The 21499-nt window shown below is 46.1% G+C and overlaps 1 protein-coding gene across 1 annotated transcript in view; it reads right to left on the bottom strand.

Moving 5' to 3' along the window:
• PSMD11 (proteasome 26S subunit, non-ATPase 11) overlaps nt 1–21499 on the bottom strand; it is a 996429-nt gene that overhangs the window by 624818 nt on the left and 350112 nt on the right. The window contains exon 4 of the mRNA XM_069634167.1: nt 11751–11822. Coding sequence (XP_069490268.1) covers nt 11751–11822 — 72 coding nt within the window. The remainder of the gene's footprint in view (nt 1–11750; nt 11823–21499) is intronic.

The following is a 21499-nucleotide window of genomic DNA, read 5'->3' as shown; positions in this document are numbered from 1 at the left end:
CACCAGAAGTTGAAGCAGAATCGAAAGATACTGACTTGAATGTTTCCCCAACGGATGTGCTAAAGTATACTCTGAGTTCTCGAGAGGTGTATGCCCAGTACTAAATGTAAGAACTGTGAAATAAGCTTTGAATGGGATAGAGCTAGAGACTCATTCATTGATCAGAGCATGGCACAGTCGTACTGAAGACATCGGGCAAGTAGCCTGAAGGGCCTCCTGGACAAGGCAGAACGAGACGTGGGAGAGATCGGTGAAAGGGCCGCTGATGTGTCCTGTAAATTTAGGGTACAAAGACACACGCTTGAAATAGGATTGGGGCCATAAGAGTGAGAGGCTGCTCACTAGGGTAGAACGCTAGGACCCAGCCAAGCCCCAGGACTTAACCTGCAGGTGTTAACATAACCTCAGGTGAATACATAAAAGGATTGGTATATGAGAAACCTCAGGTAAGGTGGCAGAAGTAAGGGCAACAGATGGAAATGCAGAATTTAGCTCTACCTGCCTACCCACAGGGACGGATGAAGGTGGACAAATGTGGGTGTAGGACAAAGGAAGGAACAAATTACTTACCTGTAACTGTTGTTCTCCAGCATGGGTATGGCATGGATTCTCATGAATACAATAAATAGCAGTACACACATGCACACCCAAGGGAGGTGGGCAAGGCTCAACATTAAGCATTTCCTCAACTCAACATTAAGCATCTCTTACCTCCTCACCAGGCCCACCTTCAGACGAACAGGTTGCGCAGCACTGCCTGGCCGACTCTTGACTCCTCCCTGGAATCCTGGTCGACGCAGTAGAATTTCGTGAAGGTGTGCGTCAACCTCCACGGAGCAGCCCTGCAGATGTCTAGCAGGGGCACACCAGACAGGAATGCCGTGGTAGCAGCAATCGCTCTAGTCGAATGGGCTCTCCGACAGCCGGGCAACGGTCGGTTTGCCAACCGGTGACAGTACATGATGCAGCCGGAGAGCCATCTGGAAATGGAAGCCCTCGAGAGGGCCTTCCCTTGGTTCACAGGTCCAAAGTTCAAACAGCTGTGAAGTCTTACGAAAACTCTTTGTGCGGTCCACCTAGAACTTCAGTGCTCTAGCTAAATCCAGCGAGTGCAAATTCCTCTCTGCCGGCGACGAAGCCGACAGGAAGAAAACAGGTAACACCAAGGGTTCCTTGAGATGGAAGTCCGACGGCACCTTGGGCAAGAAGGAGGCGTGCGTCCTCACAACCACCCTCGTCTCGTGGAAAGTCGGGTATGGAGGCTTGCAGGAGAGGGCCTGGATCTCTCCCACTCGTCGTGCGGAGGTGATGGCCACAAGAAACACTATTTTCCACGACAGGAACTTCAACGTTGCCAAATGCAGAGGCTCGAATGGCGGCCCCATGAGCCTGGTCCGCACCACGTTGAGCTCTCACGCCGGGGCCAGAGCCTTCACCGGCAGTAACGATCGGAACAGTCCCTTCATGAACTCCTTCACCAGGCGATGGGACCAAAGGGATGAGCGCCCCGGAGTTCTGGTGTAGCGTGAGATAGCAGCCAGATGGATCTTGATGGAGGCATGGGCCAGCCGCGCCTTGGCCAGCGATAGCAAGTACGGCAGCACTTGAGGGGCCATAATCCGCAGAGGGTTAATCTTCTGTGCCCGGCACCACACAGAAAACATCTTCCATGTGTGTCCATAGCACTTGAGAGTTGAGGACGCCCTGGCATTTGCAAGCACCTCCTTGCAGTCTGCCGGGATATCGTACCCTCCAAACTCGTGCTGCAGGAGCCAGGCCTGCAGGTTCAGCGACCCTGGGTCCTGGTGGAGGATGGCGCCTCCTTCTCTGGAGAGGAGATCCGCGTCCGTCGGCAGTTTGACTGGGGGGGAAGGGGGGACGCTGACATGTCCAGAAGGTCCGGGAACCAGATCTGTCTCGGCCACGCCGGTGCGACAAGGATCATCCTGCACTGGGACCGTCTGAGTTGGTTGATGAGTCGCAGCAGCAACGGCAGGAACACATAGGAACAGGCCGTCCCAGGGGAATGAGAAGGCATTGCCCATGCTCCCCGGCTGAGGAAACCTGCTGGCGAAACTCCAGCACTTGGTGTTCGTCGCCGTCGCGAATAGGTCGATCTGGGGATTGCCCCATTGTTGGAATAGCAGATCCACTTGATCCTGCCGCAGTTCCCACTCGTGGCATGAGCGCAGCTCCCTGCTGAGTGAGTCGGCAATGGTGTTCTTTATTCCTGCCAGGTGGAAGGGTGCCAGAAACATCTCCTGGGCGACGGCCCAGTGCCACAGATCCTGGGCCTCCTTGGATAGGGCTGGGGATCTGGTGCCTCCCTGCTTCCAGATGTAGAACATCGTGGTGGTGTTGTCGGTGAAGATCCTCACCACCTTGCCCTTGAGGGACTCGAAGAACGACCTGAGGGCCCAGAACACGGCTCGGAGCTCCAGGACGTTGATGTGTAGTGACCTCGTCTCCGGGAGCCAAAGGCCTCTTGCGTGGAGATCTCTGGTGTGTGCTCCCCCATCCCTCCAGGGAGGCATCCGTCGTCACCGTCTCCTGATGTACTGGGGTCTGGAAATCCGTGCCTGCCTCCAGATGCACGCGGGTGCCCCCCCCCACCAGATCGCTTGGCGGAAGGTCTCATTGAGCGAGATCCTGTCTTCGAAGCTGCCCATCGCTTGCAGCCAACGGGCGTCGAGGAACTCTTGCAGTGGACGCATCCGCAGACTACACAGGCGCACTAGGTAAATGCATGAAGACATCATGCCGAGAAGGGACTTTATGGACCTCGCCCTGGCCACGTCCATGGCCAACAGCCGCTGCACCTTGCCCAGGATGGCCTACGTCATTTCCTCCGACGGAGAGGCCAGTCGCGGCACCGTGTCGAGCTTGGCTCCCAGAAACAGTGCGACCTGCGACGGAACCAAGTGGGATTTCGAGAAGTTGATGGAAAATCCCAGATCTGTGAGCAGTTGGATGGTCTTTGCTGTGTGTCCGATGGCGAGTTCTCTTGTCCCTGCTCGGATGAGCCAATCGTCCAGGTAGGGGTAGACTTGGATCCCCTGCAGGCACAGCCGCACCGCCACTAGTGCTATACCCTGGGTGCCGACTTCAATCCGAAAGGAAGGGCCTTGAACTAGTAGTGCCGCCCTTGGACCACGAATTTGAGAAACCTTTGATGTCTTTTTATAATGGGCATGTGAAAGTAGGCATCCTCCCAAGTCCAGCGACGATAGGAAGTCGCCTTCCTCCAGCTGCCCCAGCACGTGCTGGAGGGTGACCATCAGGAACTTATGGGCCTTGATGTACTGGTTTAAACAAGACAGGTCCAGGATTGGTCGCCAACCGCCGGTCGTCTTTCTTACGAGGAAGTATCGTGAGTACACTGAGCCACAGACCCTCTTTGGGACGACCTTGATGGCTCCTTTCTTTAGCATCGCCCGTACTTCCAGCAGCAGTTGAGGGGTGTGGTTTTCCTTCCTGGCCACGGGAGGGATGCAGGGGCACTTTAGAGTGTCCGCGGGCCAGGGCATCCAGCACCCATCGGTTGGTGGAGATGGACTCCCACACGCTGACTAACTTCGCCAGCCGGCCTCCCACCGGGGTGCTCAGGTGAGGGCCCGACGTTACAGCCGGTTCAGTCCTGCTTGGCAGCAGCCTTGCCGCCTTGGTGACGAGATCCTCCTGACTTGCCGCGTCCTCTGTAGGCCTCCTGCGAGGAGGAGCAGGTCGTCTGATAGTACATCGAGGAGCCGCTGCCAACTTCTTTGGAGGCACCTTGCTTGCCTCCGGAGTTCCGAAAGGGCGGCCGACATTGCTGCAAAACTCCCAAGACCCGAGCCGTCTCTGTGTCGGCCTTAATGGCCTGCAGTGACTCGTTCACTGTCTTGCCAAACAGGTTGTTACCGTCGAAGGGCATGTCCAAAACTCTGGTTTGCACATACTGGCGGAAATATGTTGCCTTGAGCCAACCGCGCCCCAGGCAAACACTGTTGCCCAACTGGCAGAAACCGGTGTTAGCAATGTCCGTGGCCACTGTTATGGCGTGGTCCGATGCCACCTCGCCTTCCTGCAGTATCTCCAGGGCCTCAGCCCTCTTGTTGTCCGGAAGGAAGTCCAGCAGGGGAGCAATCTTAAACCACAGCTTCCTGTCATAGCGGGCCACAATTGCAAGGGCGTTGGCCGCTTTTTTCTTGGCCGCCGCCGAGACGACCGAATCCGGAGTCGGCTGCGCCCTAAGGCACAACGGGGCAGAATCCGGGACCCGGTACTTCTCGTACCGGTCTCTCTTAGCAGGTGTCGTGGACGGGTTCTTCAGGAGCGACAGTCCCTCGTCCCAGATGTAGTCAAGTAATGGGACCGCGAGGACCGTCTTCCTCTTGGCCTCACGCCGTTGATAGAGGAAGCCTTCCTTCTGTTCTTCGGGGCAGAGCTGGAAGAGCACGGATGCCCTGGCGATCATAGCGTGGAAGGAGCCAATTTCGTCGGGCGGGGAGGCCCGAGGAGGTGGTGATGATGGAAGACCCATCCCGTCACCACTGTCATCCGTCCCCGTCGTGGCCGTCTCTGTTCCTGTGTCCTCCCTAGGATCAGGGGAAGAGATGAAGGCTGTGAGGGCCACGAAGGCTGGAAGGGCGGGGGGTGGTGGGGGTGAACTCTCCTCCGCATGCGTGGAGGGCTGCCCGACAGGCCAGGCTCCGCTGGATCGTCCGCTGGGAGTAAGGGCAACCTCGTTCTTATCTCTGTACATAAGGCCTGGATCGCCATCAAGATCGCTCCAGAGTTGTCCTGTGGTCCAGGCAACGGCTGCCACGGGCGTGACGGTTGGGGAGTGGAATCCTCCGCCTCCACGGGAACCTCGTAGGCACTACCGTCGCCCTCTTCCCCCGCCTTGTCAGGATCCCTCCCGTGGGATCGGACCTCCTCGAACTTTTTGTTCAGGATCTTCGACTCCAGCCAGCTCCTCTTCAGAGGCTGTATCCGTGTCTGAAATGGACACCGCCCCCCCTCTTTTTCCACCGGGGTTCTTATCGATGGGTTGAAAAGAGGATTCCCTCTGCGGTGGCAGGGAAACTCTGGGCCCCGAGGTCGCCTCCACTGGGGTAGCTTCCACAGGCTTTCCCAGGGCCACCACGACTCCCTCAATAAAGGCCTTAGCCGGTTGAATCAAGGCCTTCACAACTTTGGGTGCGCTTGAGGCCTTCACCTTGGGGAGCGAGGAGGTGACCCCCCCCCCCCCTCGGGCATCTCCGTCGGGATCGACCAGGACTTCTCCCGGGTTCTCAGATTTCCTCTTCCCCGAGCCAGAGCGTTGGCTCGTGGTTGATGGCGTCGGTGAAAGTGCACCCTGCCTGGCAGCCAAGGAGCCCGACTGTTCGGCGCTACCGGTGTCTGCAGACCCACGGTGTTTTTGCCTTTTGTTGGGCCCCTGTCACCGGAGCACCCTCAAAAGGTCTTAGAAGACCGTTCGGACCTCTTCTTCTCAACTGCTGCTGGGCTCTTTCACTGCAGCCAGTTGGTGAGGCAGATACACCGATCCTTCATGGTCCGCTCCGACATGTTCTTGCAAAACGCACAGTCCTTCTCCACGTGCATTTTGTCTTCGTGAAGGCAGTAGAGGCATCTAGAATGCTCGTCCTCCTTGAAAACATTCTGCAATCCTCATCCAGGGCAGTTCCTCAACAGCTTGGATCCGGGCGTCGTGCTTCCTTTGTCCTGGGCAATGTCCACACGGAGTAGGCCTCAGATCTTCTGGAATCCTCCAAGAAGTGGAACTCGTCGAAAACTTGGCCCTTGAGGGCCGTAGAAAATTCCGAAACGGGTCCCCGTTGATCGGAAGTAGAAACGGTGGAGCTTGAGGCTCGATTGACTAAAAAAATGAGATTAAACTCTAGCACGAGGACTCCCAACACTTGAAAGTGCGGGTAAAATCTGAGGATGGCTGCCAGAGGAGGGACTTAGGTAAAGGGCAGTCATTGGCTGGGGGCAGTATGACCCAGAGACCAGTGATTGGTTATTAGGAGAAAGACAGTTCAGAAACAAAAGTGAAACTGATTTTTTCTTTACCGAGGATTCCCAGCCTGACGGGAAATATTCATGTTACGCTCACCTGGCTCCCACAGAGGCGTCAATCTGAACTGGACAGCTGCGGTCTCCACCAATGTGACGTGTAGGGCCGAGATGACGGACTGCACTGGCTCACCTAGCTCCGTTTGCTTGGCCTGTAGGAATATTCTTCTGCAAATGGAGAAAGGGAATTAACCACCCGTGGAGTGGAGTGTAAATCCCCCCCCCCAGCCCCCTGCTGTTCTCCCCACGGATCACCTTTGATGTCCCCTCTTATAGTCTCACCTGATGGTTTGAAAAGATGAGCTCTCCATCCTGCATTGAGCGCAGGAGCGCGTTGATAACCAGTTGCTTCACTGGCTCGAAGGAATTGGTGAGTTCCAGAACAATATTGACTCCGAAAAGTATGTAGTTCGTAAGAGTTCAAATGCCTGACTTTCACTCTTGCCCGATTCCTTGCAGATTGCAGCTTGACCCTAGTGAAGAGTGATAAATAATGTCAATATGTAACCTGTTGCTTTCTCCCTTATTCAGGCACTGAGAGAAAGTATGAAGTCTCGGGGAATAATACCTCTGGCGGTAAAATCAGGTAAGTCTAATGTGGTGAGGAGGGTTCCCCTTGATAGTCCCTTTGTTTCACCTTGCTGTCCTTTTGTTTCCTCTTAGGGGCCGGGGTTCGGCGAAGATGCAGTGGAAGCTGCGCCGACCCGTGAAGAGGAATAGTACCCCCGGTGGTAAAATCAGGTAAATCTATGGGGGGGGGTCACTAATATTCCGCTGTGTATTCCCTTGGCTCACCTTGCTGTTCTTGACTACTCCTTAGGTGCCGGAATGCGGCGGGAACATGCAGGAGGAGGTGTAATGTGAAGATGCTGCGAAGGCCGGTGAGTTAAGCGCGGCGCTGCAGCAGGCGAGGCGACGCGCATAAAATAACTTCTTTCTTCCAGCTTGAAGGCGCGATGGATCAGAAATTCATGTAAGGATCAAAGGTATTGCTCTTGTTCTAACCTTTTCTCCTTCTTTCTCCCTTTTTCTAGGAGCTCCAAACTCGAGGCGGGCGTGGCAGAAGGCTGGATGCAGACTTGCAGGCATGGTGAGTGTTACGCTGCTGGATGCAGAATAACACAAAGCATGTGCTGCTCTTTGGGCGTGGTTTAAATAGCCTCCAAAGTAGTCCCAGGTAAGTATTCCTCCCCAGCCCCGCCCGAGTAAAAAATAGTCCCTAGGTAAAATAGTCCCTTCCTAGCCTCATTTGGCTTGAGCTCTTGCAGCATGGTCTGCATCAGGTAAGCTTGCAGCATGGTCTGCATCAGGTAAGTTCTACTCTATGAGCCTGGCGCCAGGACTGACTCCATATGAGCCTGGCGCCATAGGCGCCAGGACTGCACCCAAACAGCCCCTAGCAGGGGTTTTTGGGCTTGCCCAAAATAACTTTATGCCTGCTTCCGGGGTTGCTGGACCTGGTCTGGATCCCCGGGGGTAGGCGTCATGACAATTCATGAGCATGTGAATCCATGCCAGACCCCATGCTGGAGAAAAGGCTGTCTTTTGTGCAATTGGTATTGTGGGGTTAACAGGGTTGGGTGCCTTTGTGTGGCATTTAGAACATCCGACAATGGACGAATTCAAAAATACGCTTCCCATGCCTACTCGCAAAAAATAGCACTGGTATTGATGTATATAGCAAGAACAAACATGAACAAAAATACCTATGTGAAACTGATGAATGAATCAGGGCATTGAATGTGTCGAAATGTTGGATATGTAGCCATATACACTGCCATGCTGAGGACGGGATACCCGTCTATGCCTTAGCAATAACAGAATATGTAAGTTGTTCGGTGTTAGCAATGAAGGTTCTGCATCTAAGGGGACTGATGGGGAAAGACAGTGTGCCAAACGGGAAGAGGGCCTGGGAATAGTAATACGTCCACTTTTATTTACGAATTAATGAAGGAAGGAGTGACCTGGGCAGACAACTGGTCAGGACACGAACGGTTGGGCCTTACCGACTCCTTTTCCGGTAAATAGGGAGTTGTTTAAGAAGACTTTCAGAAGGGCCGGGAGAAACAGATATGGGTTACAATGTTACCTGTGACTTTACCAAGCTCAGGAGTGGAATAGGCCAGGCTGATGGATATGCATATGTGTGTAATGGAAAGGCTTATTTGTGGCTTCCTTGGAATTTTTCAGGAACTTGTTATATTGCAAAGGTGGGGCCTGCAGCCATGATCTATAGCCCAGAAGAAATGCATGCTAAGTACAGGCATAAGAGGGCAATAAAGGAAGGAGGACCGGTGGTGGACAAGTTTGGAAATATTTATTGCCTTTACTATATCAATGACGCTCCCTGCAGGGATATTTTTGAACTCCCAGGATGTGCGCAAACTGAGTAGAATGGTGGACGCAATGATTAGCGAAACTACTGATATCTTTACCAACATTACGTATGAGATGAAAGCCATACGGTTTGTTACATTACAAAACAGGTATGCTTTGGATATGTTGACAGCAGAAAGGTGCGGAGTCTGCACCATAGTAGGATCACAATGCTGCGCCTATTAACCTGACGCAACAGACGGGGTATTGTCTGATATATCAAAGCTGCATAGGATTGCCGAAACCATTCATTACGAGACTGGGTCAGGTGAAAGTTGGTGGATGTCATTGTTAGAGGATTGGGGATGGAAATAGTTGGCCCCGCGATTGGTAGAAGCTGGGATAATATTCTTCTTGGGTTTTTGTGTGCAGTGTTTCCCGATGCTTGTAGGGTGTTATGTAGATTGCTGCAGTAGAGCAATGAATAAAATAATCCACACAAGGCCAGTCTAGGTGGCTGCAAACGAAGAGTATAAGCGGGTAATGTGGTTGAAAGAAATGGAAGGATTAAATAAGATTGACATACAGTAATCTTGCTCAACATAAGCAAAGGGCCACTTTGTAGATACCGAGTGGGAGGGCCGGCCATGCCGCTTCAGTTGGTGCTCATGTTTTAAGCAAGATAAACCATTTTCAGAAACGTTTGACACAAGGGCTGACAGCTTGTGGCCAAGACCCTTGTTATTCCAAGACGAGCAGAGCAGGGGTGGGACACATGTTTGTTGCGTAAGATGTGCACTAATTATGAAACCACACGAGCGATTCACCGTACTAGGCCGCCTGAAGATAAGGCAGGTGTGGTACGTGCAGCAGCAGATATAACTGCTAAGCTACAGGATTGAGTTTGCAAGAAATTTTGCACAAACTGAGACGTGAAACAGTGCGTGCAACCAGCTGCCAATGATTATGCAGATTCTTGTCTTGACTACATGCCAGCTAATTGTATAAAAGCTGTATGAACTTTGAATGCTCAGCTCACTCCTGTGGAGTCGTCTGAATGTGCAGGGAGTCGTGCCCTTTCGCAAAAGCCCAGATAATTATTGTAACATACTTTCTAACTAATTGAGATTACAGACGCATCTGTCTGTTTTTATTTGTACTTCATCTTAACATAGGGACTTATTGTTAGTCTTTTATTGTTTTTACGATGGACATGAATGCATAAATCAAGATGGCACTTAACCCTAAATGGAGAACAGTTAAAGGCATGATCAGGTGATTATATATGGGGCATTATCCAGCTATGGCAGAAAGTTATTATACATTAAGATGATTTATACTAAAGCAATTTTTATTTTATCTTATTTAGACACTAAAAGGAAAGTGAAAGTTTGGTAGACATCTTCTGAAGAAGGGGATATTTTGGCCCCGAAACGCGTAAAGAGTACTGCACTACAAAGCAACTGACATCTCAAAATATCTGGGATAATACGCACTAAGTTGAATGGTGTTTTGATGTTCAGTACATCTGCCTACCCAAGACATACCAATTGAGGTTTGATGGACTGGTCGATTTAGACTATGAAGGAATAGCCTCTATCTTGACTGTGAACTTTAGTTTTTGATATTTAATCAGATTGTTACTAATTTATAAAAAAAAGTTGTTTGTTTGAAAAATCCTTTTTTAGTAAAAGGTTTTATAATTTACATAAAGTTTCATGTGATAAAATTTGACAAGAGTTTGGTTGTTGTTGCAACATTATGGTGTGCAGGGGATGGGAGTGTTCCACAAGTTTGTGGACACCTACTGTCTTCACATTGTAAGATACAACCCAGTGTCAGGGTTGATATTCTCCCCCGCATCCCTCTATCTTAACACCCCCTCAACACGGTCTTAAAAAAGGTGTGCTCTAGGCCGGACAGATTGCAGCTTCCAAGAGAATCTCAGACATCCCTCACACCAGGCACACAGTGGAGGTCACACCAGAAATTACTCACAATCCCCACTCAAGGGTAACAAAGTACTGTTTCAAGGCTACTGGACTTACAAACTACAGACTCTACTTTTGAGTGCTCAAGGAGCAAAAAGGATTCCAGAGAAAATTAGTAGGACTTAACCAGCCACCATCTGAAGGTTTACTGTCAATAGAACACTGGGAAAGGTTCCTTTTAGCCAGGGAGATTGGACATCCTTTGTAGCCCTCACATGTGAGGGATCAGAAGGGTTTCCAAACTACCACATACATAAGAGTTGGATCCCCAGGAAGATATGGATGGAGCTCATTGGGGGAAAGATAGCCGGGGCACCACAAAAATCCAGCCAAATGTGAAAGGAAACTCACAAAGCAGGCAAACAGTGACTTTACAAGGTGCACATCCAAACCGCGCTGAGACTTAAGTGAAAACAATGCAGGAAAATAAAGGGAAATCAAGTGCCTGCTTCTAAGAGTTAAACCTGGCAGTCGCAAGGGAAACGGGTAGGATTGCCTTGGAATCTTTACTTCATTTAACCTCCTTCATAACACTTTCAGAGTTTCAGAACTGCGCCAACACATGAGCTACAAAACATGGTAATAGGGATGAAGAGACGGGCCTCTGGGTTTTTATTGAAGTCCAATGAAAATTGGGTGATTAAGTGATGCGATTCATTGAGTCATCAATATTTCTTTTGGCAGTGTTCTTGAACAGCTTGAGGTGGAGTATTGCCTGCAGCAGTGAGGGATCTTGACATTAAAGCACTGGTTCTACCCTCTGCAAAGAAAGGGTAACATGCATTGATCTTCCCGCAACAAAGCCTCCCCATGGAGCAACACCAGAGGGACTTCACGAAAGTAAGAAAGACGTTCAGTACAGATGCACAGGACTAATAAAATGGTAGACTGAAATTCAATGCGAGTGGAAAGGCCTAGGTTTACAATAGATAGCAAATGCTTTGAAAGTTTAGCAAACATAAGAACCAGGAATGAGATGGGAGACTGAAGGGTTTTGCCAGGATGGTTGATACTAAAGCACATAAAAGCACTGGTTGGTGGATGTGGCATGTTTGGGTGCATGGTTGGCAGTGGGTTTTGTAGCAGGATTTCACGGTTGGGTGAATAACCCATTAGATGTTGGTGCTCTACTTTATACCTCAAACTACCCCTCTTATGAAACCTAATTATCAAGTACAATAGGAGGGTGATAGGCAACATGGGTCTAGTTTTGTGAGGATTGACTTTCTGGGGCCGACCCTAAAAATGCGGCACAACCTTTGGAGATTATCTGGGTAGGGGAATTTCAATTATTTAACAAAATTACTTTGATGTAATGTAAGCATTGCCTCCAATTCTCTATCCATGGTTAAAAAAAAAACATCAAAATATGTAACGTACCTCTAAAGCCTGGCGAAGGAAGGTTCGCTTCTCTGATTTTGCCCACTCTATACACTCTAAACACAGCTCAACCTTTAGAAAACAGGGGGAACACAGCAGTTAGTTATAAAAAAAACCATGGCACGGAGCATGCATACTGTCGAGGATCAAAACAAGACTTCTCCCACTCAAACCCTAAGCCAGCATGTATAGTTGCAAGATGGCTACTAAGATTTCCCCACACATGAAGGCTTCTAGTACGTCTATGTCACTACACAACTCATGTAGATTAGCTGCGTCAGCATGGGAATAAATACATGTCGGTCAATACATATATTGTAGCATGGTCAATGTTTTTACGAAGTGTCAACACTGGAGGAAATCTTCCAACAAAACAATTACATCGTTCAGTGCTAATCATCCTGGGTTTTACACAGGACCAAATACATTTGCAGATCGATTTCAATGTGTGGTTAGGACAGGAGATCACCCCTATGCAAATCTATCAAAATCATAACAGTACTGTCAATTAAGGGACATTTTATTTTGGATTTTCAAAAAAACATTCCAACTAGCATTCCCAATGCAGGTGTTGCATGTGTATCCAAAAAACACTTACAAGGGCATAAAGTAATAGTTACTTTTGCATGTGGATTGGCATGAAAAGTCTTGGGTACAACACCACAATACATACAAATAAAACAAATAAGTGTTTGTTGGTTGTTAATGGGAATTTCTTGGGCATTTCTCAGACGTGAACAAAAGCTGTTCAAGCATGTGTGAGGCAAGTGATTCATTGAGCAGCATTGTAAACCAGAAACAAGAGAAGGCAGTGGAGTGGATACGAATCACGCTCCGAGGGTGAGGGTAAGCCTATAAACCTTGCAGCAGTACAGTATGCGCACAAGAAACATGGTGACTTTTCTATAGCATCCTTCAATAGGGTTCCTGGTGCTGAACTGGTTTGGACTGGACCATTTCCTTACTCTGGTGTCTTGAGAATTATTTTTATGCATAGATACAATCGACATATGCCACTTAACGATCGTCTAATAAATTAGCTTCATGTACCATGAAACATATTTTACTAGCGGACCAGTGTCCGACACCAGACTTTTTGCATTTTGTCTTGTATTTGAGGGTGCGACTCTAGTGGCCAGGGATGAGGTCTCTGAAACCTATCGAAGCGCATATAAACAAGAAGTGACAGCCCATTTTGTGCAAGAGACAGAATCGCAATAAAGTGGCGTAATTGAACAACGCCCGTTGAGCAGGGATTAACCGTGTTTTGCGATAGTGTTGGTGCATTACCCCAATTTAATTTGCCACCAGCTGTCGTGTCGGGAGGTGAGAAGACCGGCTCAACCAATTTGATGGATGGCTTGGGAGTAGGTAGACTGTCTGCCTCTTGTGCCAAGCTGGACCGTAAAAAAATAAAAAAGAAATCACCTGGAAGCTGATTGGTCAGAGGAATGCGTGCCAGAGACTCAGACAGTATGTACAAAGGTGCAGGAACGCTTGAGCCTATATTCCCAGTGGCCTGTGGCATGCCTGAAAGTGTAAACTCAAAAGCATTACTGCTACCCCTACACAGGTAGGCTGAACGGTTGACTCGAGCATGGAGGTTTTTGGGCGGTGGGGAGTGAGGAGGGGCAGAGACAAACTGGGCCGAGGCTTGGAATGGAGAAATATCTGTTAATATAGAGTCTGAACGGATTGAACAACCACGGAGTACCATTAGACCCCTGGTTAGAAAAGAACAGTTTGGAAGAAGGGGGGAAGCTAACGCCACCTGCGTAGAAAATTGCACTTCGGGCAAACGCAGATTAGAGGACTTTTTAAAACCATCTCTAGCCCCAGTACAGCTGCACGTTAAAACAATTCGAAGATCAAAAGAGAATGCAGAGGATATTTTGGTTAACATTAGCAATAAAAGTTTAATGGAAAGTCGAGGGAGGTCAATAGTCGGTCAAAATAGGTTTACCCAGATTACCTTGTTGCTAGACCCCTAATTAACTTGACTGAGTCTCGTCTGGATGAGGAAGACCCCTTTCCTTACAGAACATCCAAACAGCATTTCTGGCTTGGATACGTCTGGCGTGAATATGGTGCAGAGTGGGAAACTAAAGGAGTTGCACCATACATTGCAGCAGTTAGACTATCATGTAAGGTTAAACACAGCAGGGATCTCAGCACTCAAAAGGGTTTTAAACTCCTTCTCTATGTGATGGGGCGCAATGTCCTCGGGCCTAGCGCACATTACATATGCCAAAATAAAGATAGGTGATATTAAACTGGAGCTACACACCCACACACAGCAGCTGCGTGATTTCAAAATTCACTTGCAATGGTTTCCATTGTGGTGAAGGCCAAAAAGCAGCGTTTCACAAAGTGGCACAGCAGGAAGGAAATTGTGTAATGGGAAAAATCGCTAGGTAAAAAAGGGACGGAATAAGCATAACCGGTTCAAGAACATTTCTTTAAAACATTCATATAACAGGAAGCAAGGGTGCCATGCCCAAGATAGTTTTCTCATGGTGGAAAACTATGCATCAGGGAGCGAGGTTAATGCTGCCACCCAAACTGGAGTGTAACTACTTTTTTAAATCTTTTTTATTTATAGAGCTGATATAAATCAACTTTACAATATATTTTATGAAAGAAAATTATGTAAAACAAAAGTAAAATTTAACACATAATTTAAATCAGAACATTTAAAATTTGATAATATATTTCTAATTTAAAACTAACCAGCACAAACTATCAAGCTCACCTAAACAGACCTTAAAATAAGGTAAAAGTAAATCACAAGCACTCAAAAATAATTCCAAAATAAGGTGCGACAGTATTTTTTATCACTTATTTTTAAAATAAACAGTGGAACTACTTAATGCCTCGGTGCAAAGGTGGACTGTACGACTCAAACTCTGTCCAATGTGCCTTTATCAAGCGGATAAGTGGAGTGGCTGGTCCCCGAGGGGGGTGGGAAAAGGGAAGATGAATTGGGCAGTTTAAAAATAATTGTATTCCAAGTGGTACCTGGAACTACCGGGTTACAGAATTTTCTCAATTTGTCAAGGTGGTGTGGAACAACGATGGCACAGGGTTGTCAATTAAAGAGTGTTTAGGGTGGGGAGTCTTTCCATCCCGTGCTGCTGGGAGGTCTTGGTCTGACCAAAAACATGCAGGACTATAATCTGGGGAGGTGGCGGCCGCCCCCAAACATGGACGGCAAGGAGGTGACAAGCATGTATCATTGCAAAGTAGGGGATGGAACCAGGTCGTGGGACTAGTGTTCTTATGGAACGTCAATCCGGCTCAATGTATCAAAGTTCCTCCTCATCCCACAACAAAGCAATTCCAGTTTGGGTCAAAACGTTTAGCTAGTAAGTTCGTTAATTTCATGCTAAAAACACTGGTTGCAGATCCAGTTGGGCTAAGTGGTCAGTCCAGGCGCGCATCAGCAAGTGGCCTGTTTAGCCTGGAAACGCTGGTCCCTGTTTCCGTGAACCACGAGTGAACAGAACAGAAGCTTGTCTCAGAATACGGGGTTTACTGTCAATTACATTTGGTGAATGTTAATAACATTAGAGCTATCTTACTTGCGGTCCAAATAACGTTATAATGTTAATATAGCGTTTCTTTTGTGTAATCCTAGGCCACGCCCACCAAATGGGAGAACCTTATATAAACCGGAGCCCGCGCCATCAGCGTGCGCACCTCAGCAAGTGGCCTCTCAAGCGCCGTGTGCGGGCGAGCAGGTAATATCTAGGAGTAAGTGCACTCAGTTTAACAATGCATTGTGTGTCTAAAGCATGTTCAATGCACCACGAAGTAGCAGATTGTTGATACAATTTTGTCGAGTGCAATATAACTCCAAGTCAAAGAAGTTACACAAAGTGGTACGCAAGGCATTTGCATAAGCAATGAGCTCGAGGAACGTTAAGAAAAAAAAATCATCAACCTATTACCAAATCTAACCATTACTACCTGTAGAGCTAGCATGGCGCATGCAGCAGCAGCAGCAGCAGCAGCAGTTCCAACGCCTATACCAGGGCAAATTGATACAGACGATGAGATGACAATGCGCTCAAGCATGCTCGGCAGGAGATGGATACTTTAAGGAAGGTGAGAAGGAGGCAAAAATCGACCCCTCGCAATCACTGTTTTGTGAGGGGGAGAAAAACTTCCATTAACGAGGTGAATTCCCACAACTCTAAGAGCATGTCAGCAAGCGATCCGTTTACAGATACTCCCACCATTTTTGGAACAGGTGAAATTTCCCTGCTTTGTCTTACACAGCATTTAGAAACTATAGAAGAATGTCCCAATAACTGATTGTAACGCCTCAAGTGAGAAATAGAAGTTCGATATTATGGTTGCTGAACTTAAAATGCATTCAGGTCTTCTTAAAGAAATAGTCATGGCTTTAACAGCTTTGCCTGACTTATGCAGAAGGTTGATGGCGGAATGGCATATCGAAACCAATCAAGATGAAAATGCTGGGTTAAATGATACATCGCCCCGTGGATGGTTCATTAGATAAAACCAAAACAAACGAGGCTCAGGAAGTAATAGAAGGGACTTCACCCGATTTAATTCAGAAAGAGGATGGGAGGCCAAGTGTCCCTCAGAAGGATGTTATTGACTGGAAATTCGAACAGCAAGAGCGAACTAAGTGAAAATCTGAATCTCCACAGTCAAAAACATCTAAGAAAAAAGAAAAAAAAAAAAGAAAAAAGGCGCTGCGGAAGAAAAATATGAATGCCACCAAGAATCTAAACCGGTCTTCCAGGAAGTTTATGTGTGGCATGGACTTGAGGGAAGACATGACAATGTTGAATAAAAAGAAGCTCAACAAGCGTGTAAGGAATGGGTGGAGGATAAGGAGTCAGCAGTTGACTCGATAAACAAGTCCAAAAGTAGAGAAAATGTCAGAGGTGAATGACGATGGTACTTATACAGAGGGCACTGTTAATCTATTTGATGCAATGAAGCAGAACAGGAAGGAATCTTAAAAAACTGGAATGAGGGATGCTAGATATATTTGATATTTTTAAAAACCCAGAGTTTTAAGTCCCGATCTAATACACCAATATCAGCAAAAATTACATCACCTTTAACACCAAAAAATCAAAATGGTAAAATTATAACTTTGGCAGATGACCCCCCCCCCCCCTCTAGATGAGGTTGAAGTTAAAAAGCCTGAAAAGGGGGGGGGATTTCAAAAGACATTAATTCCAGTAAATGAAGGCATAAGAGATCTTCCTCAGTCACCTATAAATAAAGTTGAGGAATCAAGAAAAAGTGTGAATGCCGATAGAATGACCGAAAAAGGGGCATGTAAGAAAGTTGAAGGACTAAGGAAAGAGTTTGATGAAATATTACTGAGTTTTATGATAGAAGCTATAGTGGGAAAAAAACCTAAAATAAAGTCGAACTGGGAAAACTTCAGGGTCTCCTAAGGCTTTAGATAAGATCTTAGCCAGTGCTAATCTCAATATTGACTTTGGGGGAGAAAAATAGAATCACAGGGAGAATCAATTTATTGCAATTCAAGAAGGTATTGAGAATGTATGTCCTGTAATGAGTAAACCAACCCAAAATTCTAAATGCTCACAGTGACGTCCGGCAATGTCAGAGGGTGACACTGATGCCTTTAAGGGCCCCTATGTTCCCAAATAAACCAAGTCTTGTCCTATGTGTTTGAGGAATGTGGTCCCCGTTCCCTCAACAGGTCTTATATGTTAAAAATGTTCAGTTCTATGCATGAACTTAGTCTGATCACATCGTCAGATATCAAATTAGTGGATTATATACATACCTATCGTTATGACTAGGTTAGGTTGGTAATACAATCCCCTTTAGTAAGATCTTTACTCCTAAAAGAGGCTAGGTCATTGCAGAAAAAGGGGTTCAATAACATGTGTATATATAGAGCAACTAGGAGACCGAGGTAAAAAATCTTGTTTAGGTGAACAGGCAAAACTAGACCCTGGATGGTACAATTGGCCAAATAGTGCCTCTAAAGAAGTACAGACCACATCACAAGACAGGAGATGAAAAGATTCAATTCACATCCTAAATTTAATAGAAAGTTTATTCAATTTAATAAAGTATATCATAAGAATTCTAAAAACTCCTAATTTATCATAAAACATTGAAGTCATAAAATACAATGCATGAAGAAAACTAATACATGATTGTCACAACAAATACTTGGAACAATAAGCAACACAACCAGACCCATACAATTCACCAATCACTCCATTCATACTAAACTCATACATATCTGTAATTCATACCGCAAAAACATAAAGGTGAAAAACACAGACTATACATAAACACAAATAAACTTATTACACAAAATATTATAGCACCATGTTCAAAATCTATTAAGTGACGAGCACTATATTGCTAGAATATCGTTAGAATGTCCTTTCAGATTAAGACCTTCAGAAAGTCAGACAGTTTTAGCCGCATCAAAGGTGGACCATATAGAAAACCGACATGTTTCTTTCCAGCTTCATATTTAAATTAATTATGTGGAAATTCATCAGGGTGACATAGGAACTGGCGTCATCAATGATCGATGGTGCTGGAATGTTGCAAAGTTCCATGGCTCAGTCTCGTCCTGACACCTAAACAAGAAATGGGAGGTACAGAGATTACGGATCTCAAATCACTTAGTTTAGAGAGTTCAGCATAAAACTGTGGCACGCTCTATCAACGGGCGTGGCTACAAGGTCACATGACCTGTTGAAAACCTACCGGAGGTCACAACCAGCTAATGGAAAGACCAACAGGGTGTAGAACCTAAATATATTAGGTTCAAACCCTATGTGCAGAGCAAGAGAGTGAATACAAAAGGAGAAACCGTCCTGTGGAGGCTCGGTAAGCAGACAATCATCTGACAACCAATGCACGATACCAGAGGTTGCTGTAAATATAAACTTGGCGCAAAAGTTCAAAACAGCTAGCTTGTACCAAACTTAAGAGCATGTACCAACTGGATTTGGAAAAAATGGAAGCATTAGCAGTCTGGTAAAAAAATGACACTCAACGGACAGTTAGAATTAATAAGATGGTAAAACCGGAATACCCTAGGGTAGCTGTAACTGGTCACATCCAAACAAGGTAATAGTAATACATTGACAGAAATAATCTAGAATCCTGTGTCAACTCTTAAATACATAATTCAGTAACTCTGGGACTGGGGTCAAAGTAACACTTACTCTGCCATATATCAAGTCGCAGCATACGCCCCACTAATTGGATCGGTACAAGTGAAACCAAGCGCAATGTGGCCAAATGAGAATTCTGGAAAAATATATGCCCTATGGAAATAAAACATAAGATCAAATATGACAAATGCCGAATCGCGTGTATAGACTCAAAGAAAATATCAAGTTGTATGGAGACTGCAAGAGTAGGTAAAAGAAACGGAAACCGAACATCATAAAAACTTACTTGGGTGAATCGGTATCAGCAACGTGTATTGCAGTTTAAATTGTGTCGTACACCATCAGATTACTGAAACCACATACGTGGATGTAAAGATGATCATACTAGATGTATCCCGGCAAAGGCGATTCAAAGTATCTGACAAATGAAACGGTAAAAAAGAGAACGCTGTTAACAAATTGAACAGCCTGTCAGTGTGTACACTGTTTAAATACACTATCTCGCGAACACGAGTATGACTGCGCACCATATAGTGAACAAAAAATGTTTGTTACATTATAACGCCACGTCTTACTAAAGCGGGGAGACACCATGCATCCGGAGGACTGTGATGATGCAATGTAGTTCAGTGTCAAAGCATGTGTAAAGCCCGTGAGTAACGCGCATCGTCAGTGTGTTTAGATCAGAATTGAGCCGGAAAAAGCTGACAAGCAAACATCATCCGTGTCGCCAAGTGTATCGGATAGTTACAATACCGGCGAAAGAGAATTAGAGCCCAACATGCTGCACCGTGATTCGAAGGTAAATGCACTCATATTCTGCTTGTACATATGGGTCAAAAACAGACTCAAATGCTTACCGCGTACGGGAGTCTACTTCTAGTGTCCGTAGTACAAGTGAACGCAGTCTCTCAAAAAAATGGAAGGACTGCAAAGAGAAGCTACCGGCTCCATATATACTGTAGAGCATCACGATACCAGTCACGTGTGAAGATGCGTCCAAAGTAAATGGATGCGGCAATATTGGAAAGGAGTAGCCTTTCACAACACTATTGTGAACAATATGAAGGTTAACCCAACAAACCAAATGAATGGAACGAGCAAAAGCTGAAAAGTAGAGGACTATACAATGAAATCAAGATGACAAAAAAAAATCGATTTAACAGAATTCCAAAATGCAACCTCAAAGAAAGGAATTTAAAAAGCGAGGTCTAGTTGTTCATTAAGGCCAATTAAATGGCTTTTGGTGAGAAATATTAACCTCATCTCTTCCTTTATTAAGATATTTCTGCTTGTGTTGCCGCCATTAGCAGTCATACTTTTTTCAAAACAATCCATTTCAGGTCTTCACAGTCGCGATTGTTAGTCAAAAAATGACCGACCATGGGAGCTATGATATTTTTATTCCTAATCAAGAACGGTTCAATATCATGCCATTTACAGACAATTATTCCACTAACCATGAAAAGTCCAGCAAGTCAAAGAGAACTGAAACAAAGTAAATGTGTCTATCCTTTATCTATTCAACCTGAGGACATGCAGGAATGGCGATGGTTGGCAATATCATTGCAGGAGTCAATAGAACTTAAGCAGGTTCAAAAGCCCCTTTTAGCGAAGACCACCAGTTCAATTTAGTGTCATGGAACATTAGGGGGTATATCAAAAGTACATGGGGCATGCATGTTACTAAGCACGTTTGATTTCATTATGCTTCAGGAGACTCGGGCATTAGGTTGCCTCTCCCTAGATGGATTTTGTACTATAGGTTTACCAGGAAATAAAGAACTCTGGGGGCACCCAAGAGGAGGTCTTGCATTAGCCTACACAAACACCCCTGAAATTATTCTTGAGTTCTCTGAATTGGTCATGGAGAGTACAATCTGGGCTAGCCTTAAGCTTGTTAAAACGGACTGCACGATTAAAATATTATTGATCAATTTCTACTGGAACAGTTGCATGGTCAAAGATGAACAAATGGCGTTTTTTTTGTTGGATTTAAACACGAAAATTGGATTAAGGTTGGATGAGAATCCCTCAGCAGAAATCATCATTGCAGGAGATATGAATGCTGACTGATCACTATTGTCAAATTTTCGCTTGGGCAATCAAACTGAATCTAGTAAAAAAATAAGGTTTTCTGTGGTTAGAATTCGGTCTATGCTGGAGATTGTCTCCAATGTACAATAGTAAGCCCACCTGGAAGGCCGGAGGAGCTCAGTCCATCAGATTATATTTTTGCTAGCAACAAAGTAATATCAACAACTAACAACATAGAAGCGATTGATCATCTAGTGAACATGCTGTGCTTGACTTTGCCTTGGAACTTAGTGCATGCAGAGTTGGTATACTTTAATGAAGTGGTTGAAGTTACGAATTACTGTGACAGGGTAAAATGGACCCCAAAAAGAATTGTACAGTTTAATACAGTGTTGATCCATGACTATGCCTGCTCAAACGATAGTAAAATGAGTATGTATTCAGTAGCGATTTTTAAAGACTACATAGATATAGCAGTCCAACGAAGTAAGGTTCTGAGCAATGGGCATCCTAACATAAAAGCACACATACATAGTTATGACCAAGAAA

The sequence above is a fragment of the Ambystoma mexicanum genome, chromosome 13, assembly GCF_040938575.1.
Source record: "Ambystoma mexicanum isolate Mex_15411 chromosome 13, UKY_AmexF1_1, whole genome shotgun sequence".
NCBI classification, from domain to species: domain Eukaryota; kingdom Metazoa; phylum Chordata; class Amphibia; order Caudata; family Ambystomatidae; genus Ambystoma; species Ambystoma mexicanum.
The sequence above is the reverse complement of the archived record's forward strand: the minus strand, read 5'-3'. Positions and strand labels throughout refer to the sequence as shown.